The sequence below is a fragment of the Phalaenopsis equestris genome, unplaced genomic scaffold (assembly GCF_001263595.1).
Source record: "Phalaenopsis equestris unplaced genomic scaffold, ASM126359v1 Scaffold000753, whole genome shotgun sequence".
Taxonomy (NCBI): domain Eukaryota; kingdom Viridiplantae; phylum Streptophyta; class Magnoliopsida; order Asparagales; family Orchidaceae; genus Phalaenopsis; species Phalaenopsis equestris.
Window position 1 is genome coordinate 13,365 of NW_018165193.1, and position 22,701 is coordinate 36,065.

The 22,701-nt window shown below is 33.5% G+C and overlaps 1 protein-coding gene across 1 annotated transcript in view; it reads right to left on the reverse strand.

Moving 5' to 3' along the window:
* Window positions 1-229: 229 nt before the first annotated feature.
* The window catches only part of LOC110030690, an 86,109-nt gene continuing 63,637 nt past the window's right edge, over window positions 230-22,701 (reverse strand). The window contains exons 15-21 of the mRNA XM_020733533.1: window positions 18,847-18,922; window positions 18,561-18,685; window positions 2,778-2,969; window positions 2,518-2,664; window positions 2,280-2,414; window positions 531-731; window positions 230-457 (exon numbers count right to left, since the gene is read on the reverse strand). Coding sequence (XP_020589192.1) covers window positions 371-457; window positions 531-731; window positions 2,280-2,414; window positions 2,518-2,664; window positions 2,778-2,969; window positions 18,561-18,685; window positions 18,847-18,922 — 963 coding nt within the window. The 3' untranslated portion in view covers window positions 230-370. The remainder of the gene's footprint in view (window positions 458-530; window positions 732-2,279; window positions 2,415-2,517; window positions 2,665-2,777; window positions 2,970-18,560; window positions 18,686-18,846; window positions 18,923-22,701) is intronic.

The following is a 22,701-nucleotide window of genomic DNA, read 5'->3' on the forward strand; positions in this document are numbered from 1 at the left end:
ACATGCAGTAGAATATGCCTAAGAAATTTCACAAAAAAAACAAGTATGTAGCAAATCAGACTAAGGAAAATAAAATCACATGAAGACAAGAAAACTCAATTAAAGATTTCATGCATGAAACTACAGCTAATTCTACCAGCTACAAGTGATAAAATGTAAACGTTTACGGCATCAGTCTAACATCTAAGCTCCTCTCCAACCTACCAGGCTAAACAAGCTCAACTAAGGATTTGAAAGACAAATTTGAGCATAAAAAATACCAGAAGTTGAGCTATAAGATGACATTCATGTCTAAAACAAACTTAAGATTTAGAAGACAACTTTGTACAAGGAAAACCAGAAGTAAAGATAAGTAGGACGAAGCTTACACCTAACATCCAGCGGCTCTCATGAAGTTGTCAAAGGGACTTGCAGGAGGAAGCCTCAGAGCCTGCCATGTTTGGCCAAGCAATACCTGCTGTGAATTACAGAAAGCAGATTCAGCACATTTTCTACTTCTGATGGCATAGATTTGTGAGAGAAGAGTTCACCTTCCCATTTGTGGTTTTTTTGCTCTCATGGAGAGCTTGTAAGGGATTCTGAAGCACTTCATCATGGCCAGAAACTAGCCAGGTTGAGAGCTTCTTCCTCGTGCCCATACCGAAGGTCTCACACTGGCTGGCCATAGTTCCATATGGGAGTGGTGAAGTTGAGACTGATGAGACAGATACTTGACCAGCTACATGCAATGCCTGATTAAATATGATCAGAGGTTACTAATTTAGGTGAAACATGAACAATAGTGCCTTTGATGACTCAAATCATCAACAGGTTTCACAGATCAATAACTATACAGGAAAAAAGTAAAATATTTTAAACAAATTAAACAGCTCAAAAAGAAGGATTTTTTTTCTTCTTCATGCTTTTTATTACACCATGCAATTTAAAATTGCACAAATAATGTTTTATGATTTCTGGATATGTCGAACATAAGGAAAAAATACTACAAAAGAAAACATTATATAGAACTAAATATAACAAAAGACATGAATTGAAGGTGAGGCAATTGGTATGTATGTGAGATGGGCTATATTCTCCTTCTATTCTCATTCTTAAGTTTTCTTTTCTTTTCTTTTCACACAATTAATTATAACCTAAAATATAAAAAGCACATGATCAAATTTAATCTATTTGTGATAAACCATCGAACAAAACATTAAAGTCCTTTTAAAAAGAACTAAGTATTATATGTCACTAATCAAAAATACCCAATATATGCATTATCAGCAATGTATGTAATTACTTCCAAGCTCTTTGAAAGTCTGTGACTTTAAATTGCAAATATCTTTATATGCAATCAGAATACTCCATTGCAAAAACTTAGATGAATCTAATTAAACAGCCCAATAATTTAATAATCTAATTAAACAGCCCAACTAGTTTTAATAATGTTAAAAAAAAAACTATTTTTAATTGTCTATTTGGAGGTTGTAGCATTGAAATCTAAATTCAAAAGAAATGATTCCTCCTAAGAGGAAGAAGTCCACCCTACATATGCTCTTTATTTCTTTGAAAGTAAAAATATGAATTATACCTTTAAAAACCCCGAAAAGGTATTGTTTCAATTATGGGGATAGAGAACACAAAGAAAAAATGTAGAAAGAAAAAACTTTGTATATAACCAAATATAACAAAAAACCAATGAATGATGGAGAATCAAAGGCATGTTTGTGAGATGGACCATATTCTCCTACCATTCTCGTATTGTCTCTTCTTCACTGTCTGTTCTCTTTTCTTTCTTCACATTACTGATTATGATTTCCAATATAAAAAGTACTTGTAGATTAAGTTTAATCAATCTTAATAATAACTTGACCACTCATCAAACATGTTAAAATACAAGATTGATCAAACGGCATATAAAAGTTCACTTAAAAAAATCCAACTATGTATGTCACTAATCAAAACTACCAATATAAGCAATATATCAACAACATGTAATAAATTTGAGGACATTTGGAAGACACTAATGTTCAAAATGAAAAATATATTTCATGCAAACTTTTAAGAAAACTTGGATGCATCCATATAATGGGCAAATAATCTTCAGAATTCATAAAATCACGTTTGCAACCAGTTTAATAATGTTAAAAAGAATAAATACTTTTAATTGCATTTATTTCAAGGTTGAAGCATTAAAATTTACAAACAGACAGAATGTTTATTCCTCCTAGGAGAAAAAATCCACCCAATAATGACCAAAGAAAACCTTTCGTTTCATTGAAAGAAGTTAAAATTACCAATTCTAAGAGCTGCCCAACGCTCATGTATTGTGGCAATGATGGCAGTTCAGAATTAGAGGGATGCAATCTGGGAAGACCAGTAGACACAGATTCAACGGCAGCATCACCATCTCTCGATGAGCTCAAATTTTCCTAAAAGTTAGATGAATATGATGAACCAGAACATTCCAAATTGAGTAATGCAGCAGTTGGCATTTTGTTGCTAAAGTTTGAGAGAGATAACTTAAGAACTTGCCTCAGCAAAAGGGCAAGAGTCTTCAGAAATTGTAACAGATCTACCGACATCCCATCCAACAAATGGAAACGAGCTTAATAAACTCCAAGCCCCATCCTCCGGAGTGAAATTAGCAGAAAGTACCTTGACTAGGTCATTTTTGTCCATCTAGCAGAAATAACAACTAGTATTATAATCCTTCGTTCAGTTTATATGACAAGGATACACAGATTTTCTATTTTTTCCTTGCGCCAAACAAATATATCTGTTAAAGAACTCACGTTGGTTAATATGGAAAGGTGATGAACTATAACATCAATGAAATGTGGACCACATTCAATCATAATCGTTCTCAAATCAGCCAAAAATGACATTGAAGCACGTTGATCAGCATCAGAACCATACTCTTTTAAGTTGGATTCAGGTCTAGCGTACAAAAGAAAGTCTTCGCCAACTCTTAGATATGGGTCAACCTGAGAAAGAACATTACTGAGCAATGTAATAGATGCAGCAATCTGATGATGTAATTTGCAAGTAAAAGCTCCAAGCAAAGTATAAAAACAAATTAGCTTTCGTTGGCCCCAAAAAAATCCCATCCTGCTCTATTGAATATTTAAGCAATTATGAATTGATGTTCTAGAAGACATATAATACTATCCAAAGTTTTTGCCCACTTACAAGCACTTTATAATCTAGTTTGATATTTCCCATAGGCATACGCCTCTGGTAAAGTAACTTTCTCCATCATAACAAAGCACTTTTAATTATGGCTAGCCTAAAGAATATGCAATGCTTTACTTTAGTTTTGGAAATTTCAATCGATAAAGAAATATATAATGCTACTGAAACAGAATAGATATGGGAGGGATGAAGATAGAGCCGGTCAAAAAATCAGCATTCAGGCGATACTAGTTATAATAGGCTCTAGTTTGCTTGGTCAACGCAACCTAACAAATTGAACCATGCAGTAAAGAAGGTTGTAGAATCAAAGAGATCCCATAAATCCAAAGTAGCAATTTGTTAAAGAGGCTAATTTTAATCTAAACATAAAATGATGTCATCAAAATCAAGCAAAACACTCGTTCATGGGAGGCATGTCACATCCTTACTTTTATTAGTTCTTGGGAAGCTTCAGTGAAACTTATATATTTGTCTGCCTTTGCAAATTGGGGCAGATGGCAAAGCTGCTTTGAGTGCAAAACATCCAATTATTGAGTTTTTCTTTGTATTTCTTCATACTTTTCACAGGGCTGAGGTTTGATTACGTCCATCATCGCAAAATAGCTTGAAACAATTTTCCTCCAAAATTTAACAGAGCATATCTATAATAAGGATTCCCTCGGATAATGATTTCCCATGTTTGCACCCACCATATAGGAGTATAGGACAAATACTTGAAGCGTTTGTTTTTGTGAGTTAGAATAAGATATTATGCGGAAATCCCTTCGATAAGATCTACCAGAGGACTACAATGTTTTTGTCACTTTCAATATCAAAGACCTAACACCGTATTACTACGACCAAAAAGCTTTGACAAATGAAATCGGCGCTCCCCCATCTCGGGAGGCTGACACAGGGCGTGCATCGGGGTTAAACCTTGGGATTCAGCCCTAGCGGGAGTAAGTCAAGCAAGAAGGCTGCACCGATCAGACAATCTTGGGCAGAATATTGGCATGAATTACAGTTCTCTTCTCCCCCTCCCCCTTATCTATCTACCATAAATTAGTGCGCTTGCTAAATTAAGGTTATTCTTGGTTTGTTATCAGATTTCCGCATGTACACTTCTTCCCTTGCTAGGTTTTATCCGATGACATGTGGTGCTCCGGCTGTATCCTACTCCTGGGTGGTGATTATCTCTTTGATCACCTCCACATTTCCCTCCTCCCTACTCCTAGGCGCTGGTCTGCAACCTCTCCTACCCTTCCTTGCTTCCTAGCAGATTTCATACACCTCATGATCCAGCTGCCAGTCATCCACCTCACTTCTCCCCTGCTTCTTGGCCACCAAACACCCTCTCATATCCCCCCAAATCTTGCCTCCAGTCACTAGCTAACCCTTCTGCCTGATCCTAGTTGTAGGCCGACCTCCTCTACTACTCCAGATCCCGCCGCCAACCACCCATACCCCCATTCCACTTCGGCCTCTATCCACCGCGTCAACACCACCAATGTCCTCGGATCTTCCTACCTGGCCCTAGCCGGATATTGTTGTTAGTATTCTTTTCTAGTTTCATTTGATTCCAGTTCATAATTTGATTTGTTCTGAGTAATAATATTTTCTCCGTTTCAAATCCCGAAATCAAAAAGCTTAAGGATTTTTGAAACTATCTTGATTTTGTCACACGATACTCACACCGATTATAAGAAAAACTATAAGAAAAATCTTTAAAATAGTTGATTTTCGCTCAAGAGCCTATCTAGAGGCCCAAAATAAGCGAAAGCACTTAATTTTGTGAGGTCCAAGCAAGAAATAATGAAATTTGTATCAATTATCCGAGACCTCAAAGATCTAGTTTGGTGATTTTGGCAAGATATAACTACCAGCAAGCTGCCTCATGAATTGTTCATCATTTCACAAAAACTTTGTATTTGAAGTAATTTTGTTGAAATATCTAATTTAAACTACTGGATTTATTATTTTTCCTATTAAGAATTATAATAAAAAATAATTTATTCCTATAAGAAGTTATGAGAAATGAATTATTTCCTTAATATAAGGAGATATTTCCTTTCTAAATTTATATTTATTTCCTTAGATTAGAAAATATTTGTTTTCCTATTTTATGTTATTTCTTATATCTCCTAATAATTATTAGAGATATCAGGTGATATATCTTTCTTTTCATATGATTTACTTTTTATTATTTTTCTTATTATAGGATTCTTGTAAGAGTTATTTATAACCTCGTTCATATCAATGAAACAATCAAGTATTCCACTTTATTCCGCATTATTCTGAATTTCAACATGGTATCAAAGCGGGAATAAAAATTCAAAAAAACCCTCGCCTTCCTCCTTCCAAGTCCAGAAGAATTGCAAAAGGCAAAGCCCTTGTCCTCTTCCATGCTCGACGGTTCTGGAACCAGACAGCGACCTGCTTCGGATCGAGGCCAATCTCGGTGGCAAGATTGACTTTCCGGCATGATTCCAGCTTGAGCCCCCTATCAAAATTCATCTCCAAGAATCTCTTCCTTTTTTATCATGTCGAAAAATAGAAATGATTTTGCTACCTCTATTCAATCTTCCACCTTGTCATCTGCTTCCGCACCACGTTCCTCTAGAACCATCGAAAATCATCCAGCCCAAATCACCACAATCCGTCTCAATGGTGATAATTTTCTATGCTAGTCACAATTGGTGATGATGTCCATTAAAGGAAGATGGAAGATAGGCTACCTAATAGTGGAAGTCCGTGAGCCAGCCACTACAGATCCATCCCACGCAACCTGGGATGCAGAAAATTTTATGATAATGACATGGTTTGTGAATTCTATGGAAAATTCCATGATAATGACATGGTTGGTAAATTCTATGGAAGAGATAGGAGCAAATTACATGTGTTACTCAACTGCTAAAGAACTCTAAGAGAATGTGACCCAAATGTACTCAGATATGGGCAACCAATCTCAAGTTTATGAACTATCCCTAAAACTTGGTAATATTCGTCAAGGTAATGATTCTCTCACCAAATACTTTCATTCTTTAAAGAGAATATGGCAATACCTTTACCTGTTTAATGATCAAGAGTGGAAGTTCCCTGATGATGCTAGTAGGTATAAGACCATTGTTGATGTAAATAGAATTTTTAAATTTCTAGCCGCACTTAATGAGGAGTTTGACGAGGTTAGGGGCAGAATTATTGGGAGAAGTCTGATGCCTTCAATCCATGAGGCTTTCTCAGAAGTCCGCCGCGAAGAAACTCGAAGAGGAGGGATGCTCAACAAGAAATCCACTCCTACCGGCATACCTGAGACCTCGACATTCCATTATGAGGCTCATGTCAGTAAGCAAACTGTCTCATATTCACAGAAGAATGAGAAACCCCGGATGTGGTGTGATCATTGCAACAAGCCACGACACACTAAAGAAACTTGTTGGTACCTAAATGGTAAACTATAGATTGGAAGACAAGAAACAAGTGCAAGCCACCTACTGCAAATATTGTTGTCAAACAAACCAGCCCATTTAGCAAAGAGTAAATCGATCAACTTTTGAATCTTCTAAACCCAGTTTGGCTACTGGTACTCCAAATTATTCGATGGTACATGCAGGTAGAAAACTAAACTCTTGGATTATTGATTCGGGAGCTTCTGATCACATGAAAAATTTACACTATTTATTTGATTCATAAATCCCTTGTTCTGGCCATGAAAAAGTTTTGTATTGCTGACGATAATTTCTCTTCCATTGATGAAAAAAGAAACATTATCCTGCCCAAGAGCATAGACTAAACTCTTGGATTATTGATTCGGGAGCTTCTGATCACATGAAAAATTTACACTATTTATTTGATTCATAAATCCCTTGTTCTGGCCATGAAAAAGTTTTGTATTGCTGACGATAATTTCTCTTCCATTGATGAAAAAAGAAACATTATCCTGCCCAAGAGCATAGATCTTAAATTTGTACTCCATGTTCCAAAACTCAAATGTAACCAACTATCCGTCAGCAAATTTTCAAAGGATTCTAACTGTCGTGTAATTTTTTGTGAATCTTCTTGTGTTTTTCAGGACCAGAAGTCAGGGATGATGATTGCGAGAGCTAAAAAGATAGGACTTTACTACTTTGAGGAGACTGTTCCTAGCGAAAAAAGAGTTCAAGCTTACAACAATATGGGTTTGAACCCTGCAATAGAAAAAATAATGGAATTGCATCTTAGACTACACCATCCAAGTTTTTCTTATTTAAAACATTTGTTTCCTAATTTGTTTAAAGGTGTTAATCGTGCTTTACTTCAATGCGAAATGTGTTATTTGGCAAAAAAATCATCGCATAAATTTTGCTCCAAAACTATATTATCCTTCAAAGCCTTTTTTTTATGATCCATAGTGATGTTTGGGGACCATCAAAAGTCAAAACATTATCTGGGAAAAAGGGATTTGTGACTTTTATTGACGATCACACAACAATATGTTGGGTTTATCTTATAAACAAAAAATCAGAAGTTGAAAAACTTTTTAAAGATTTTTACAATATGATTGAAACTAAATTTGAACCTAGAATATGCATCCTTAGATCCGACAATGGAAATAAATACTTTAATAAATGTTTAGGGGAGTTTTTGATAAACAAAGACATAATTCATCAATTTACTTGTTGTGACACTCCACAACAAAATGGAATTGCTAAAAGAAAAAATAGACATTTAGTTGAGGTTGCTCAGGCTATTATGTTTTCAATGAATGTTCCTAAATACTTAGGAGGGGATCTTTATTAATCAGCAAAAGTATGTACTCGACTTAATGAAACCATAATGCTTGGGTGCAAATCAGCTGAAATCCCGATTGAATCAACTAAAAGGTTACAAGTGAAAAAAATAGATGGTCTTAACAAAGAACAATATCAAAGACAAGTGGGAAGACTAATATACTTATCAGACACTCATCCTGATATAGCCTTTGTTGTTGGCATGGTTAAGTTAGTTTATGCACTCTTCAAATACTCATCACTTGGATGCTGTCTATCGGATCCTTAAGTATCTGAAAGGAATGTCCGGAAGAGAACTGCTGTTCAAGAAAAATGAACATTTGCAGATAGAACATTTACAAATGCAAATTGGGCTTGGAGTGTTACAGATAGAAGGTCAACCTCAGGGAACTGCAGTTTTCTAGGAGGAAACATAGTAACCTGGAGGAATAAGAAGTAAAGTGTCATCGCAAGAAGCAATACTGAAGCTAAAATCAAATCTGTGGCTCATGGGATATGTGAAGTTCTATGGATTAGAAGAATTCTAAGGGAGTTAAAAATTTATAGTCCGCCACCAATAAAGGTGTAATGTGTTAATAAGTCTGTCATTGACATCGCCCACAATCATGTCCCTCATGATAGAACAAAGCATGTAGAGATAGACAAACACTTCATCAAAGAAAAAATTGACAGAGGAGATATCTGCATAGTTTATGTTCTTCTTAACCACTAAGCAGCGGATATTCAAACAAAAAGTCTTCACAAAAAATAGTTCGACGATTTAGTGTGCAAGCTGACTCTGAAAAATATCTTCATGCCAACTTGAGGAGTGTTGAAATATCTAATTTAAATTACAGGATTTATTTCTTTCCTGTTAAGAATTATAATAGAAAATAATTTATTCCTATAGAAAGTTATAAGGAATAAATTATTTCCTTAATAAAAGAAAATATTTTCTTTCCTATTTTATATATATTTCATTGGATTAGGAAACATTTATCTTCCTATTCTATATTATTTTTTTTATCTCATAATAATTATTATGAATTAATTATTAGAGATATCAGGTGATATATCTTTCCTTTTATATCATTTTTTTTCCTATTATAGGATTCTTGTAACGGTTATAATGAAACAATCAAGTATTCCACTTTATTCCGCATTATTCTGAATTTCAAAAAAATTCATATTGTGCTTCTTTTGAGATGAAGTATTGATTAACAAAGACGAAGTCATGTGTGCTTGATATTTCATGGGGCACCTTGGTACTCAAGGACTCATTTAATCATAATCTGCTATGATTATGGCCATAAGAAGACTTGAAGCTTTGATTCAATTTTTCATCGTTTGTTATTGTTAGATTAGCAATATTGAGTAAATTATAATTTGTGTGTGAGTCAAGCAAGAGAATACAACTCAAAAACTAGTTTTGATAGCCATGGTGTGCAGCGTAATAGCCCAAAAGTTGCTTTTTTTTAATTTGTAGGCTTAGTGATGTTGCACTCAAACTGAGGTAATGAGTGCATGGACGGGTTAGTGGTACTATTAGAATACTTTAATAGCAAGTTATAGCCATTATTTAATTCTATTATTCTGTATTATTTGATTTGATTTCCTTTTCTATTATATTCAGCTTTATTCCTTTATCCTTCTATTATATCATGAGTTTAATTTTTTTTCCTTTTTAGTTGATCAGTAATGAGTATATATATTCCTCTTTGTATCAATAAAAAGCATTTCGGTTTTATTCTAACATTGTATTAGGGTCATGACTCTAATCTAGCTGACAGTCTTTATCTGCAGCCAGCCTCTGAAAGTCCTACTCCCTGTCCAAGCTTCCGCTCTGTTTCAGGATCCTGCATTCATGGAGGTTCCTGCAGCTTAATCCAACTTTGTTACAGAGGAAATCATCTCTGTATCAAGCACTGTTATGGCATTCTGCACTGCTTCTCCAGAATCTTGATCCTGCACTGATCCTGCACTGCTTCAGGATCACGATCCAGCACTATAGTAGGAAGTCACAGATTCCCGCACTGCTATAGTAGGGCGACGCTCTGTTTCAAGTTTTATCACAGTTTCATAGCACTAAGGATCTGTTGGACCCATCTGCTTCAGAATTTCGGTTCCAAGACCTCGGTTTCAGAATCTACCATTCAGAACCTCTGTTCTGGCCACCTAGGGCAACTTCCAACATGCCCAACCTAGCGGGAACCCATCCAGAAGAAATATTACTCAAAGTAGCCGAAACTTTACGATGTCTCGACAACCTAACATCTCATTAGGCACAATCGGAGTCACGACTGACTCCTCCAACACTGAGCCGTCATTATTCATCAAATGTCCTTGATTCCACTGGAGGAAAAATTCTATCCTTTGTTCCTCAACAAATCAGAGGATAGGAAAACAACATGAACTTCATTAATATAACTCATTAACTAAATGACAGTAACTTTCTCCAATGATCACAATCTGTGTCCTTATTCATCAAATGTCGTGAAAAATTCGGTCATCTTACTGGTGTAATTCATGACCTCCAAAAATTGGCCCAGCATATGAAGCTTTGGAAGTGAAAAATTTCATGGTAATGTCATGGTTGATCAACTCCATGGAAACTTCGATTGGCTGATCATTCTGATGCGCCTACTTTGGAGCTCGCTAACCTCTTATTGACCCTGAATCCCCTCCGGACGACATCCTCAACACTGCTCCAACTCAAAATGAGGAATTCAGTTCCTTTAGTGAGGTACGCAATCAGACATATTCTATCTATTCTATGGCAAACTATGTCTCCTTTCGCAGATTATTGCCAAACTATAGAGCATTTGCTACGTCCTGAATATTTATCACTGTTAATCTTCCATCTACTATTGAGATTGCTTCAGCAGACCTAGCCTGAAGAGTTGCTATCATTGAAAAGATGAATGCCCTTAAGTGAAACCATACTTGGGACACTGTTAATCTTCCTCGGGGCAAGAAAGCAATGGAATGCTGGTGGATTTTGAACATCAAGTTTATATCTAATGGATCCTTTGAACGCAACAAGGCACGGTTAGTCGCCAAAGGATACTCACAGACCTACTGAGTTGATTGCGAGGAGACATTTGCTTCAGTGGCTAACTTAAACACCATTCGGGATCTCTTAACCCTAACAGTGAATCTGGATTGTCCCTTATTATAACTTGATGTCAAAAATATTTTCCTAAATGCTGATTTTACAGAAGAGGTTTACATGGTCTTTCCTCCATGCTTTAACTCCAGTACCTCACAAAGGCAAGTATGTACACTGCGAAAGTTTCTCTATAGACTGAAGCAATCACCACGAGCATGGTTCGGGAAATTCACAAAGGAAATGGTAGGACATGGATTCACTCAAAGCTCAATCAGACCCCACACTCTTCTTTCGACATTCCTCCAGCAACCAGGAAGCTATCCTTATCGGTTATGTCGATGATATTGTTCTCACAGGAAATAGTCTACAAGCATTGAAATCTCTGAAAGGCATTCTTGCAGTCTCCTTTGAGATGGACTTGGGGATCTCTCTGGTACTTCTTAGGCATGTAAATTTTTCGGTCCTCTTAGGGCATTTTTCTGTCTCAACGGAAATATGTAATTGACATTTTGACAGAGAACAATATTCTTCTGTGCAAACTAGTAGCTACCCCGAAGGATCCAAATGGAAAGCTTCTTAATTTTCACAAGGCAATTCCTATAAAAAAACTCTCTACAAACGCCTTGTGGTGGAACTCATACACCTTACCCATACACACCCTGACATATGCCACGGAGTTAGGATAGTAAGTCAATTCATGCATCAGCACTATTTCAAGACAGACCAGGTTCAGGTTTATATTTTCCTCGCCACCTCTTGCAATATTGTTTTCACGGATGCTGATTGGATCGAATCTATCCATGATCGGAGATCTATCTCAGGATGTGATGCTGCTCATTTGTGTGGGGAAGCCTGGTCACGTGGAAAAACAAAAGGCTGTTTGTGTTTGTCTGAAGCAATGTTGGAACAAAATTTCAATCCATGTCACTAGAATTTTTTGAAGTTCTCTGATTACACATCATGCTCCGAGAGCTGCGTATGACAGTCTCTGTTTCCCTAAAGTTTTTTTGTGATAACTAGACAGTAATTAGCATTGCGCACAATCCGGTACATCATGATCGCACCAAGCATGTTATGATTGACCGAGACATCATAAAGGAAAGACAAAAGTCCAGAGAAAATTGTGTTATGTTTGTGTCATTGAGTAGCCAACTAGCGGATATCCTCACAAAGAACATTCTTCGGCCACTATTCGATGATTTCAAGTCCAAGTTGAATATGACTGATATCTATGCTTCAACTTGAGGGAAAATAATAGAATATTTTGATAGGTAGTAATGGCCATTATTTAATTCTGGTTATTCTTAGTTATTTTATTTGATTTCCTTCTTTTTTCTATTATATTCAGTTTTATTTCTTTCCCCTTCTATTATATCCTGAGTTAATTTTTTCTCCTTTCTAGTTAATCCAGTAATAGGTATATACACCCCTCTCTATATCAATAAAAAGCATTTGGTTCCATTCTAATAGACACTCATCTCCATATTCATCCTTCGCATGTAAGCCTTCTATTCTCGCATCAACAATCTTCCATATGTAAATTATCACTTAAATCAGATCAAACATTCTTCTTCTTTGACTGTGCCAAATCTATCATTCCCAAGTATAGTACAATGCCTTCGAAAATTATTAGACTAACTTGACAAGTATACTCTTTGCATGTAGAGGTGCGGGCTTTAGAAAGTTGTCCAACTGTGAACCAAGCCTTAAGATTACTGTTATGTTATGAACCATATAGATTCTACTAGAGCTATAAATGAACAAAAGCAATTGACAAGCTACTTGTGGCTCGACTCATCTGGAGTTAGTTAATGATCGTTTGATTAACTAATCAAAAAAACTTGAACACTTTTGCTAAAGTTCAATTGTTAAATAAATATGCTTGAGTAGTCTATTGCTTGATTTAATTATGATCATGAATATTATTGCTTAAAACTCGTTAACAAATTCTTTAAAAAGGTTGATAAAGGCTCAATCACATATAGTATCATTTAAGAGTTTATTGCTTAGGCACAACAAGTTCTCCTCCAAGATCTTCATTATACTAATGATCTTCACATTAATAAACTAGAAAACACCAATATATGAAACTTTAGTTGACCTCAAACCGAGCTCAGACAATCAAAATATCAAATGAATCAAGTTTGAACGCAAACATCAAACCTCTAATTGAGATAGAGTTGAGCTAGAAAGAATATAATAAATAAGCTCAAGTGCAAACAAGCTCTTCTTCAGCTCAACTCAACTCAATTCATTTGTAACCCAAAACTCTACCCATCATATAGAAAGGATTAGCCTAAAATAGTTATGGAGCTTTTGGCCTAATCTCGAGAATATTAAACTATGGGCCATATTGACCCTATTTTTTAAAAAAGAAGAATCGAGCATTGAATAATTATTAAACAACGGGATGAATAGATTTTACCCCACATATAAAATAATTCGAGCACAAAATTTTGTCGAACTAAGTGCCTAGTCTGGTACCCCCACCTTGCATGTTAAGGATCAAGCCTCAAATGAGACTAAACAAATTTAATGATGGAAAAACCCAAAGAAAGGACTTGCAACTCCCAACTATAAAGCCCCGTCTTGTATGTAGATGATCAGAGCAGTCCATAAGGTTCCCTTGATTCGTAAATTTTCACTAGTAAAGACATAAATACTTTGGCGGAACTAATGATTTAATTGCTAGTCGCTGACCCAAAACAAAAAAAGGATTGATTGAACAATAGTGAGAAAATTGTAATTTTTTTTATATTTGAACAATTTTTTAAAATTAGGCCTTGTCAACTCCACCCATCACATGTGAAGAATCAGATAATGGAGAACCAAGTTCCTTACATTTTAAGAACTTTGGTATTTGTATGACTTAAACAAAATGAAAAGTTAGGGTGAGAAGCTTTGAGACAATAGAAACGGTTTAAAATATTACTCTAGTATCTTCAAAAGCATGATTAAAATCTTGAACTTTCATCAATTTTCTTCTTTTTTTTCTTACTTTGTATTCTTCAAGGTATGTGGCAGTCTTTTTTTCATATTTTTCGTCCTCCAAAATTTTCCTTCCTTTTTTTTTAGTATTCTCAATTTTTATATTTCATAATTTATGTGCTTCGCAACATACCAAACAAAACATTTCAAACTTCTCATTCAAGTATAACATGTAGATATCGAGAGAGATGCATGTTAACATTTGAATCAAAAGATGGGCCCCTAAGTTTAAAATTAGGTATTTTTGATGTCCTTGCATCAAAACCATGATGCTTTCTTTTTGATGTGATTGCATCACACCAAAAGTCTTCTTAAAAAATATGTGCACCACTTTTGAGTCATTTCCATATTCAAGATTTTGTTTGAAGATTTCATTAAAACACCAGCACACACACATAGCATATACTACATACATCTAAGCTTTAGCATGTAGTCCTAAATAATATAAATTATTGTGCAGAGTCCAGATGTAATTCTATATCTAGACACTATCCATATTTCACACATGTTTGACATTTATTTTATATTTAAATATATAAGATGCAGAGAAACTCGACTCGACGGCCTGATCTATTCTTTAGATAGAAGTGTCGACCATTTCAAATTCTTCATTACGGGAAAATATGATGTTTAGAGCTTTCCCATTTTTTGGGTTTATGGTTCATCATTTATCCCATTCACCCGACATTCAGCTTAGGTTAGCAAATTGGTTTGTGCGCAATGAAGAAAAAACAAGCTTCAATATATAATATATGATAGTTGATTGACTCTTTTTTCTCTTCTTTCTCGAGTAGGCTACATCCACATGTTATTTTAATCAAAGTAGTTTTATTGCACATAAATATTTTATCTAAATTTTAACAGTTTTTTTTCTAGTTAAATTTTTAGTGTTGCATAACTATATGAATTTTTCATTTTATAACTGTGTTGTACTATAATTATTTTGGAGTACATTTATGTTGTACTTTATGCTTTAACATATCATAAAAACATATGAACATATTTTGCAAACTAAACATCATGAGTTTTGCTTGAAACTCTATTTCTTTATTTTTACATGGAGTATGTGATGGTTTAGATGAATTATTTTTCAGTACAATATGATTATACACCATCTTTTTTAGAATACAACCATGTTTTACTCCATATTTTGCCGGAATAATAACATAATAGTTTAATTTGTTCTTGTAAACCTCATTTGTTTTTTTACTTTTTACATGAAATTTAAGCTAGTTTGGATTTAACTTCTGTTCAACATGATTGTACTCAACTTCTTTAAGGTATAACTATATTGTACTCCTTATTTTGACCCCTAATACATATTTTATGAACAAATTTTATAGCCAAAATATGTTGATTTGGTATTATAAACTCATTTATTGTTATTATATGATATATAAAGAAGTTTGGACACATTTTTTACTATAATATGATTGTACTTCATAGTTTGACAAAACATACATCTTATAAACATATTCTATCGCCTAAATTTGTTGATTTGTGGTTGAAATTTCATTTGTTTATTTTTATATAAAATTTAGGGCACTTTGGATGCATTTTTCTTAAGTGCAATATAGTTGTACTCCAACTTTTAGGAAGTATAATCATCTTATGCTTCATATTTTGTTATAACACATATTTTATGAACATATTCTGTAGACAAAATGCACTCATTTGTTTTTCTAAACAACATTAATTTGTTATTACATGGCCTAAAAGATAGTTTCGATGTATTTTTTTCACTGCAACATGATTTTACTTCAATTTTTTTTAAATTAAAATCATGTCATACTCCATATTTTTACATAAAATATACCTTATAAACATATTATGTAGCTTAGAATTATTGCTTTGTGATTGAAACCCCATTTGTTTGTTTTTACATAAAGTTTGGGATAATTTGGATGAATTATTCTTCAGCATAACATGATTGCACTCCAAGTTTGGACAAAAATTACACCTTATAAAGACTTATTGATTTGTAATTGAAACCTCATTTGTTTGTTTTTACATTAGAATTTTGGATAATTTGATGGCATTTTTCTTCAGCATAACATATTGTACTTCAACTTTTATGGAGTACAACAATAATGCACTTTATATTTTAGCATAGCAAATTATAAACAAGTGCAAAATTACTTAGTATTTTATGAACATATTCTGTAACCAAAATGAGCTCATTTGTTTTACATGGCTTATAGGATAGTTTAGATGCATTTTTTCACCGCAACATGATTTTACTTCAACTTTTTAAAATAAAATCATGTTGTACTCCATATTTTGACATAAAATTCATCTTATAAACATATTTTGTAGGTTAGACTTATTGATTTGTGACTGAAACCTCGTTTGTTTGTTTTTACATAAAGTTTGGGATAATTTGGATGCATTTTTTTCAGCATAACAAGATTGTACTCCAACTTTTGACATAAAATACACCTTATAAAGACTTATTGATTTGTAATTGATTTTTTTTTATTTTAACATAAAGTTTGGGATAATTTAGATCCATTTTTCTTTAGCAAAACATGATTGTACTCCAACTTTTGACATAAAATACAACTTATAAAGACTTATTGATTTGTAATTGAAACCACATTTGTTTGTTTTAACGTAAGAATTTTGGATAATTTGATGGCATTTTTCTTCAGCATAACATATTGTACTCCAACTTTTATGGAGTACAACAATAATGCACTTTATATTTTAGCATAGCAAATTATAAACAAGTGCAAAATTACTTAGTATTTTATGAACATATTCTGTAACCAAAATGAGCTCATTTGTTTTACATGGCTTATAGGATAGTTTAGATGCATTTTTTCACCGCAACATGATTTTACTTCAACTTTTTAAAATAAAATCATGTTGTACTCCATATTTTGACATAAAATTCATCTTATAAACATATTTTGTAGGTTAGACTTATTGATTTGTGACTGAAACCTCGTTTGTTTGTTTTTACATAAAGTTTGGGATAATTTGGATGCATTTTTTTCAGCATAACAAGATTGTACTCCAACTTTTGACATAAAATACACCTTATAAAGACTTATTGATTTGTAATTGATTTTTTTTTATTTTAACATAAAGTTTGGGATAATTTGGATCCATTTTTCTTTAGCAAAACATGATTGTACTCCAACTTTTGACATAAAATACACCTTATAAAAAGTTACTAATTTGTAACTGAAACCTCATTTGCTTGCTTTTACATAAGAATTTGGTATAATTTGGAGGCATTTTTCTTCAACATAACATGATTGTACTCCAACTTTTATGGACAACAACAATAACGTACTTTATATTTTAGCATAGCACACATTTATCACGTTGTACTGAAGAAAAAATATTCTAAATTATCCTAAACTCCATGTAAAAATAGAAAAAAAAGGTCTAAAACACAACAAGTATATAGGCTACAAAATAAGTTCATAATGTGTAATACCAAAATGTGAAGTATATAGGCTACAAAATAAGTTCATAATGTGTAATGCCAAAATGTGAAGTACTACATTGTTTTACTCCAAAAAAAATTGGCGTATTATCATGTTATACTTCAGAAAAACGCATCAAACAACTCTAAACACTTCGTAATAACAAACAAATGAGATTTAAAAGAAAAAATTCACAGGTACGTTATGTCAAAATGTCGAGCACAACAAAACTGTACACCTGAAATGTTGGCGTACAACCATGTTGTAATGAAAAAAAAAATACATCCAAACTTCCCTAAATTCCATGTAAAATTAAACAGATTAAATTTCAAGCACAAATCTACAATTTTTAGGCTACAAAATATATTTATAAGGCGTATGATATGTCAAAATATGATACAACTTTGTAAAAATTTAATAATAAAAATTATTTTCAAATATAAATAAAATAATTGTGCAATGGAACTACAATATTATTCTACATATGAAAAATACATAGGGTTAACACAACATTGTAGAAGTTTTAAAAGAATTTTTATTTTTCAAATACAGATTAAATAATTATGTGCAATGGAACTACTATGATTAAAATAATGTGTGGATGTAACTTACATGAGAAGAAAGAGGAAGATGAGCCAATCATGTATCCTATGTTGTATATTGAAGTTAGTTTTTCTTCATTGCGCTCAAATCAATTTTGTAACCATAAACTAAATATTGGGCGACGAGGAGAAAGGAAGAACTCTAAACTCTAAACATGGGATGAGCTTTAGACATTAAAATTTCATGCAATGAATAATTTGAAATGCCTGAGATTTTTATCTAAACGTTTAATCGGGTTGGGCAGGGCTTCTCCAGTATTTATGCATTTTAATATAAAATACATGCTGGACACGTGCCAAATTTGGAAGTTTAATGCAATATTTGAATAGTGAATACTCAGCTCCCAAGCTAATAAAAACTTTGTTCCAAAAAAAATAGTGAGTAAGAAAACAAATTCAAACAAAATCATAAAGGCAAAACTAACTCTAGTCCGCTCCAAAACTAAGAATTAGATCTTCCAAAAAAGAATTATGAGAACCAAAAGCCAACTCTAGAACAAATTAAACTAGTCCTAAAACTCACATGGCAAGCTATTAAATGCTTTAGCGAATCTATCAACTCAAGAATATCATAGAGCTTTCCCGTAAAAGCCAGTAGAGCTGCTGAAAGTGTAAAAAGTGACCTTTGGGATGATGGAGGCAATGCTCCTGCAAAATGAAACATATTAAAGAAGCAATACCAACAAAAGAGACGAGTAAAGGTACTTTCACTGAAATGAACTAAAAGAATAATGTGCGTACAACAAACTCAACTCTTATGCTCAATAAACTATCCCATTTTTTTCTGAAGAATAAAAAAAATACCATACCATTAGGGTCCAATGAGGCATTTATAAGAGACAGTAAAAACTGAAAGAACTGGGCAGTGGTGCTATGGCTTGTATTCTGCAACAGAGAGATGCAAGATGAGAAACTACACAAACAAGATAAAGAGAAAGCTAAAAATAAGTGAAAACATAATATTGTCCATCACAAAACATTATGAAAGCTATGCACAGGCGCTCAAAACTAAAACAATGTAGGAGTGCTTTTATTATTGTGCATGCAAAATTAGGTCCAGAATGATATAACGGAAAGATAGAAGAAATGTGTTTCCCTTTGTTCTGTACTTCTGTTAACAAGAGGTTTGGCCGATCTAATTCAACTATAGCAAACCTTATTTGAGTGAGTAGAAACTGCAAGGCAACTGAATCTTTTGAAACCGTTCACGTCAGAGAAAATAGGGATTAGCCCAATCTCCTTTCACTTCGTTCACGTCAGAGAAAATAGGGATTAGCCCAATCTACTTTCACTTGTTCATTTTTTTTTTTGTTTTTTTTTTTTTTGCGAGTTCTAAAACATTTTTTTTTTTTTTTTTTTTTTTTTTTTTGGGAGTTCTAAAACCAAAACCATTTAAAATCTACTTCAAGCATCAATGTTCCATCCTCTGTTAACATTTTAGTAACCAAAGAGGGTGCAGAAACTAGGTCCAAATGATAATTATCCGCATCATAAGTATTTGTTGGAATATTTGCTTAGGATTGCCTAGGATTAAGGAATTAGTTTTATTTTCTTTAAATCTTGTTTTAAAGTTTTGATTTCTTTTAGCTATTTTAATGGACGTTGATTAGAGCATTGATTACGGAGCATTAATCACTTTCCTTTTTCTCTGTTTTGTATTGGGCGGCAATTTAAAAAAGGTGCTGTTTTTTTTAAATGTAGAACATTCAAGCTTCTTCATATTTTTTCATCCTCTTTCTCTTGTTCAAGAAACCTTCAAAAAGGAAGCTCTAAATTCTTATTTCTTCTGATACCATTACTCAATGTCCTGATCCCTTTTTTCCTTCGTGGTTGTTTGGTCAGCAGATACTCTTGCCTTCTTTGTATCGTATGCTTGGAAGGTATTCTTATTTTTCTTTCTTAGTGACCTGTCACACAATCATTCATTGAAAAATTTACATATCTACCACATAGTTCTTATGTGTTTACATATCTAACATCTACAACTTTAATATTTAATTTCATAACATTTTGGTGTCATAAAACTGTACATGAAAATGTGTATTTCACTTTTACAAAGTAAGTGATAATGCTATGTTTGATGTGAAGTTAAAAATTTGGGTTCTATGAATGTAAATGTAGAACTTTAGGTGTCAGATATATAAATACATAAGAATGTGTGGTAAGTATGTAAATGCCCTTTTATTTAGAAAAATTATTAATCCGGATGTTCCCTTTATTTATTATATTGCCAACATGGATGAATAATTTTAATTTCTACTTGTAGCTGGGTTGGCTTCAAAGGGCAGAGTGAACTATATAGGCTTACTGCCAAGTATAGTCTATCGATCGAGTTAAACTAAGCTCTAGTTAGCTGGATATGTTATTAATAGTGATTTCTTCTATGTTACTCGAGAAATGTACGCTAATGTAAGCCATATGCTTACTATTACATGTGTTAAGATGAATCAAGTTTCAATGAAATTTTCAAATTCATGTCAGCAAAATCTGCAAGAATTCAATCCTAATAGAATTTTCACTTTAACGACTCTCTTTTAGATACATCCTAGAAAAAAGAAAAAGAAAAGAAAATTTTGAGGCATTTTCGTACGCACACAACTCTTATGTAGTTACATAACTAACACCTAAACGTTCATATTTACATGCATTCTGCTCAAATTTTTGATGACATTAAAAATATTATCATGATTTATCTTTTTAAAAGTGAAATACACATTTAAGTTAATGACATTGAGGTATTAAGTGTCAATTTAAGAATCCTGTGGTATGTATGTAAATTTCTTAAAAATATTATTTCAACCGTAATATGAAGTAATACGAATCATGCATGTGTGTGTATCTAAAACAAACTTTTATGTTTATATTTATTATATTTTGGTGTCATTTGTACATGAAAAAATAAATTTTGTTTTTAACAAATAAAATAAATAAATAATAGGGCTATTCTTTTTTGTGATAAAAAATAAATAAATATTCATGATTTTACTCCTAAAAAAAAATTTATAATATATAAATCAAATATGAGTATGTCTTTGACAAATAGAAAAACTTTCGAATTTGTATTTCATTAAGCTCTTTTCTTTGGTAACTTTCTTGACCATGTGGACTCCAACGAACAACATTCCATGTTGTTTTCTTTTTTTTCCGCAGTACGGGCTTAATGCCATTGAGCCCAAAAAGAATTACTCAATGGTAGAGCTGTTCCTTTTAACCCATTTTTGGACTTTTGAATTGGTTGTGGGTAGGAATATTCGCTTTTGATATTGAGGTTATTGAACGTAGTTGCTATGTCCTCGATTCAATATTTTTTTATTCTCATTTATCTTGTAATTAGTGTCCTTCCAAACCATTTTAATGCAGCCTCGAATATATATCATACCGACCATAGCGTCAGCAATGAGGATCTTTACACCAACGAGCTGGATAGTGACCATGAATAGTGGGATTCCACAAGAGAGTACTCTTATCTTTAAACAGCAAGAGAGCTCCTTTGGATGTCAACCACCGTGATAATTAATAGTAGCAATATCTTCTTCCAAAATTCAAAATAGATTTCATTTCAATAACATTTCTGCCTTTTTACAATGTCCTTTCGATAATGGTTATTTTGATTTGAAACTCAAATATCACCCCCCAATGCTCACACCATAGAATTTCTCTTTTTGTTGGGATCTTTCGATGGTGGATTCCCGAAACTAAGATCCAAGAGTCATGTATTGTTTCAAAAGCTTATAAAATTTTTCAACCACAAACTGGAAAACTTGTTATAAGCAGAGATGTTCACTTTATGGAAGATGAAGAATTAAATTGGGATAAGTCAAAGGAAATCAGCCAAATCGTAACTGATACGCGGCCCGAACTTCCCACTTCAAGCATGGATGAAGGAGAAAATTGGCAGAATGAACTGGAGGAAGCTCTTCCTGTAAGAGGTACTAGACTACTCACTGACATTTATGCAAGATGCAACATAGCTGTATGTGAACCTGCAGATTTTGAAGTTGCTATGAAAGATAAAAATTGGGTGGCTGCAATGGAGGAGGAGTTATCCATGATTGAGAAGAACAAAACATGGGAGTTGGTTGATCGACCCCAAAACAGGAAGGTAATTGGAGTCAAATGGGTGTACAAAACCAAGCTTAATGCTGATGGCTCAATTAACAAGTACAAAGCAAGACTTGTGGTTAAAGGCTATGCTCAAGTTTTTGGCGTGGACTACTCAGATACCTTTGCACCAGTTGCTCGTTTGGACACCATAAGACTTTTACTTGTTATAGCTGCTCAAATGAATTGGAGAGTGTATCAGCTTGATGTAAAATCTGCTTTTCTAAATGACATCTTGCAGGAAGAGATACATGTTGAGCAACCCGAAGGTTTTGTGAAGAAAGGAGAGGAGGACAAAGTTCTTCTTCTCAAGAAGGCTCTTTATGGATTGAAACAAGCTCCAAGAGTTTGGTACAGCAAAATAGATGAGCATTTGTTAAGCTTAGGCTTTAAAAAAAGCCTGTTTGAGGCTACTCTTTCTGTCAAACATCAATTTAATGATGTTTTGATAATTTCTCTTTATGTTGATGATCTTTTATTGACAGGAAATACTATAAACCTGGTTGAAAACTTCAAGCAAGAGATGATGAAAGTGTTTGAGATGACAGATCTTGGGTTGATGA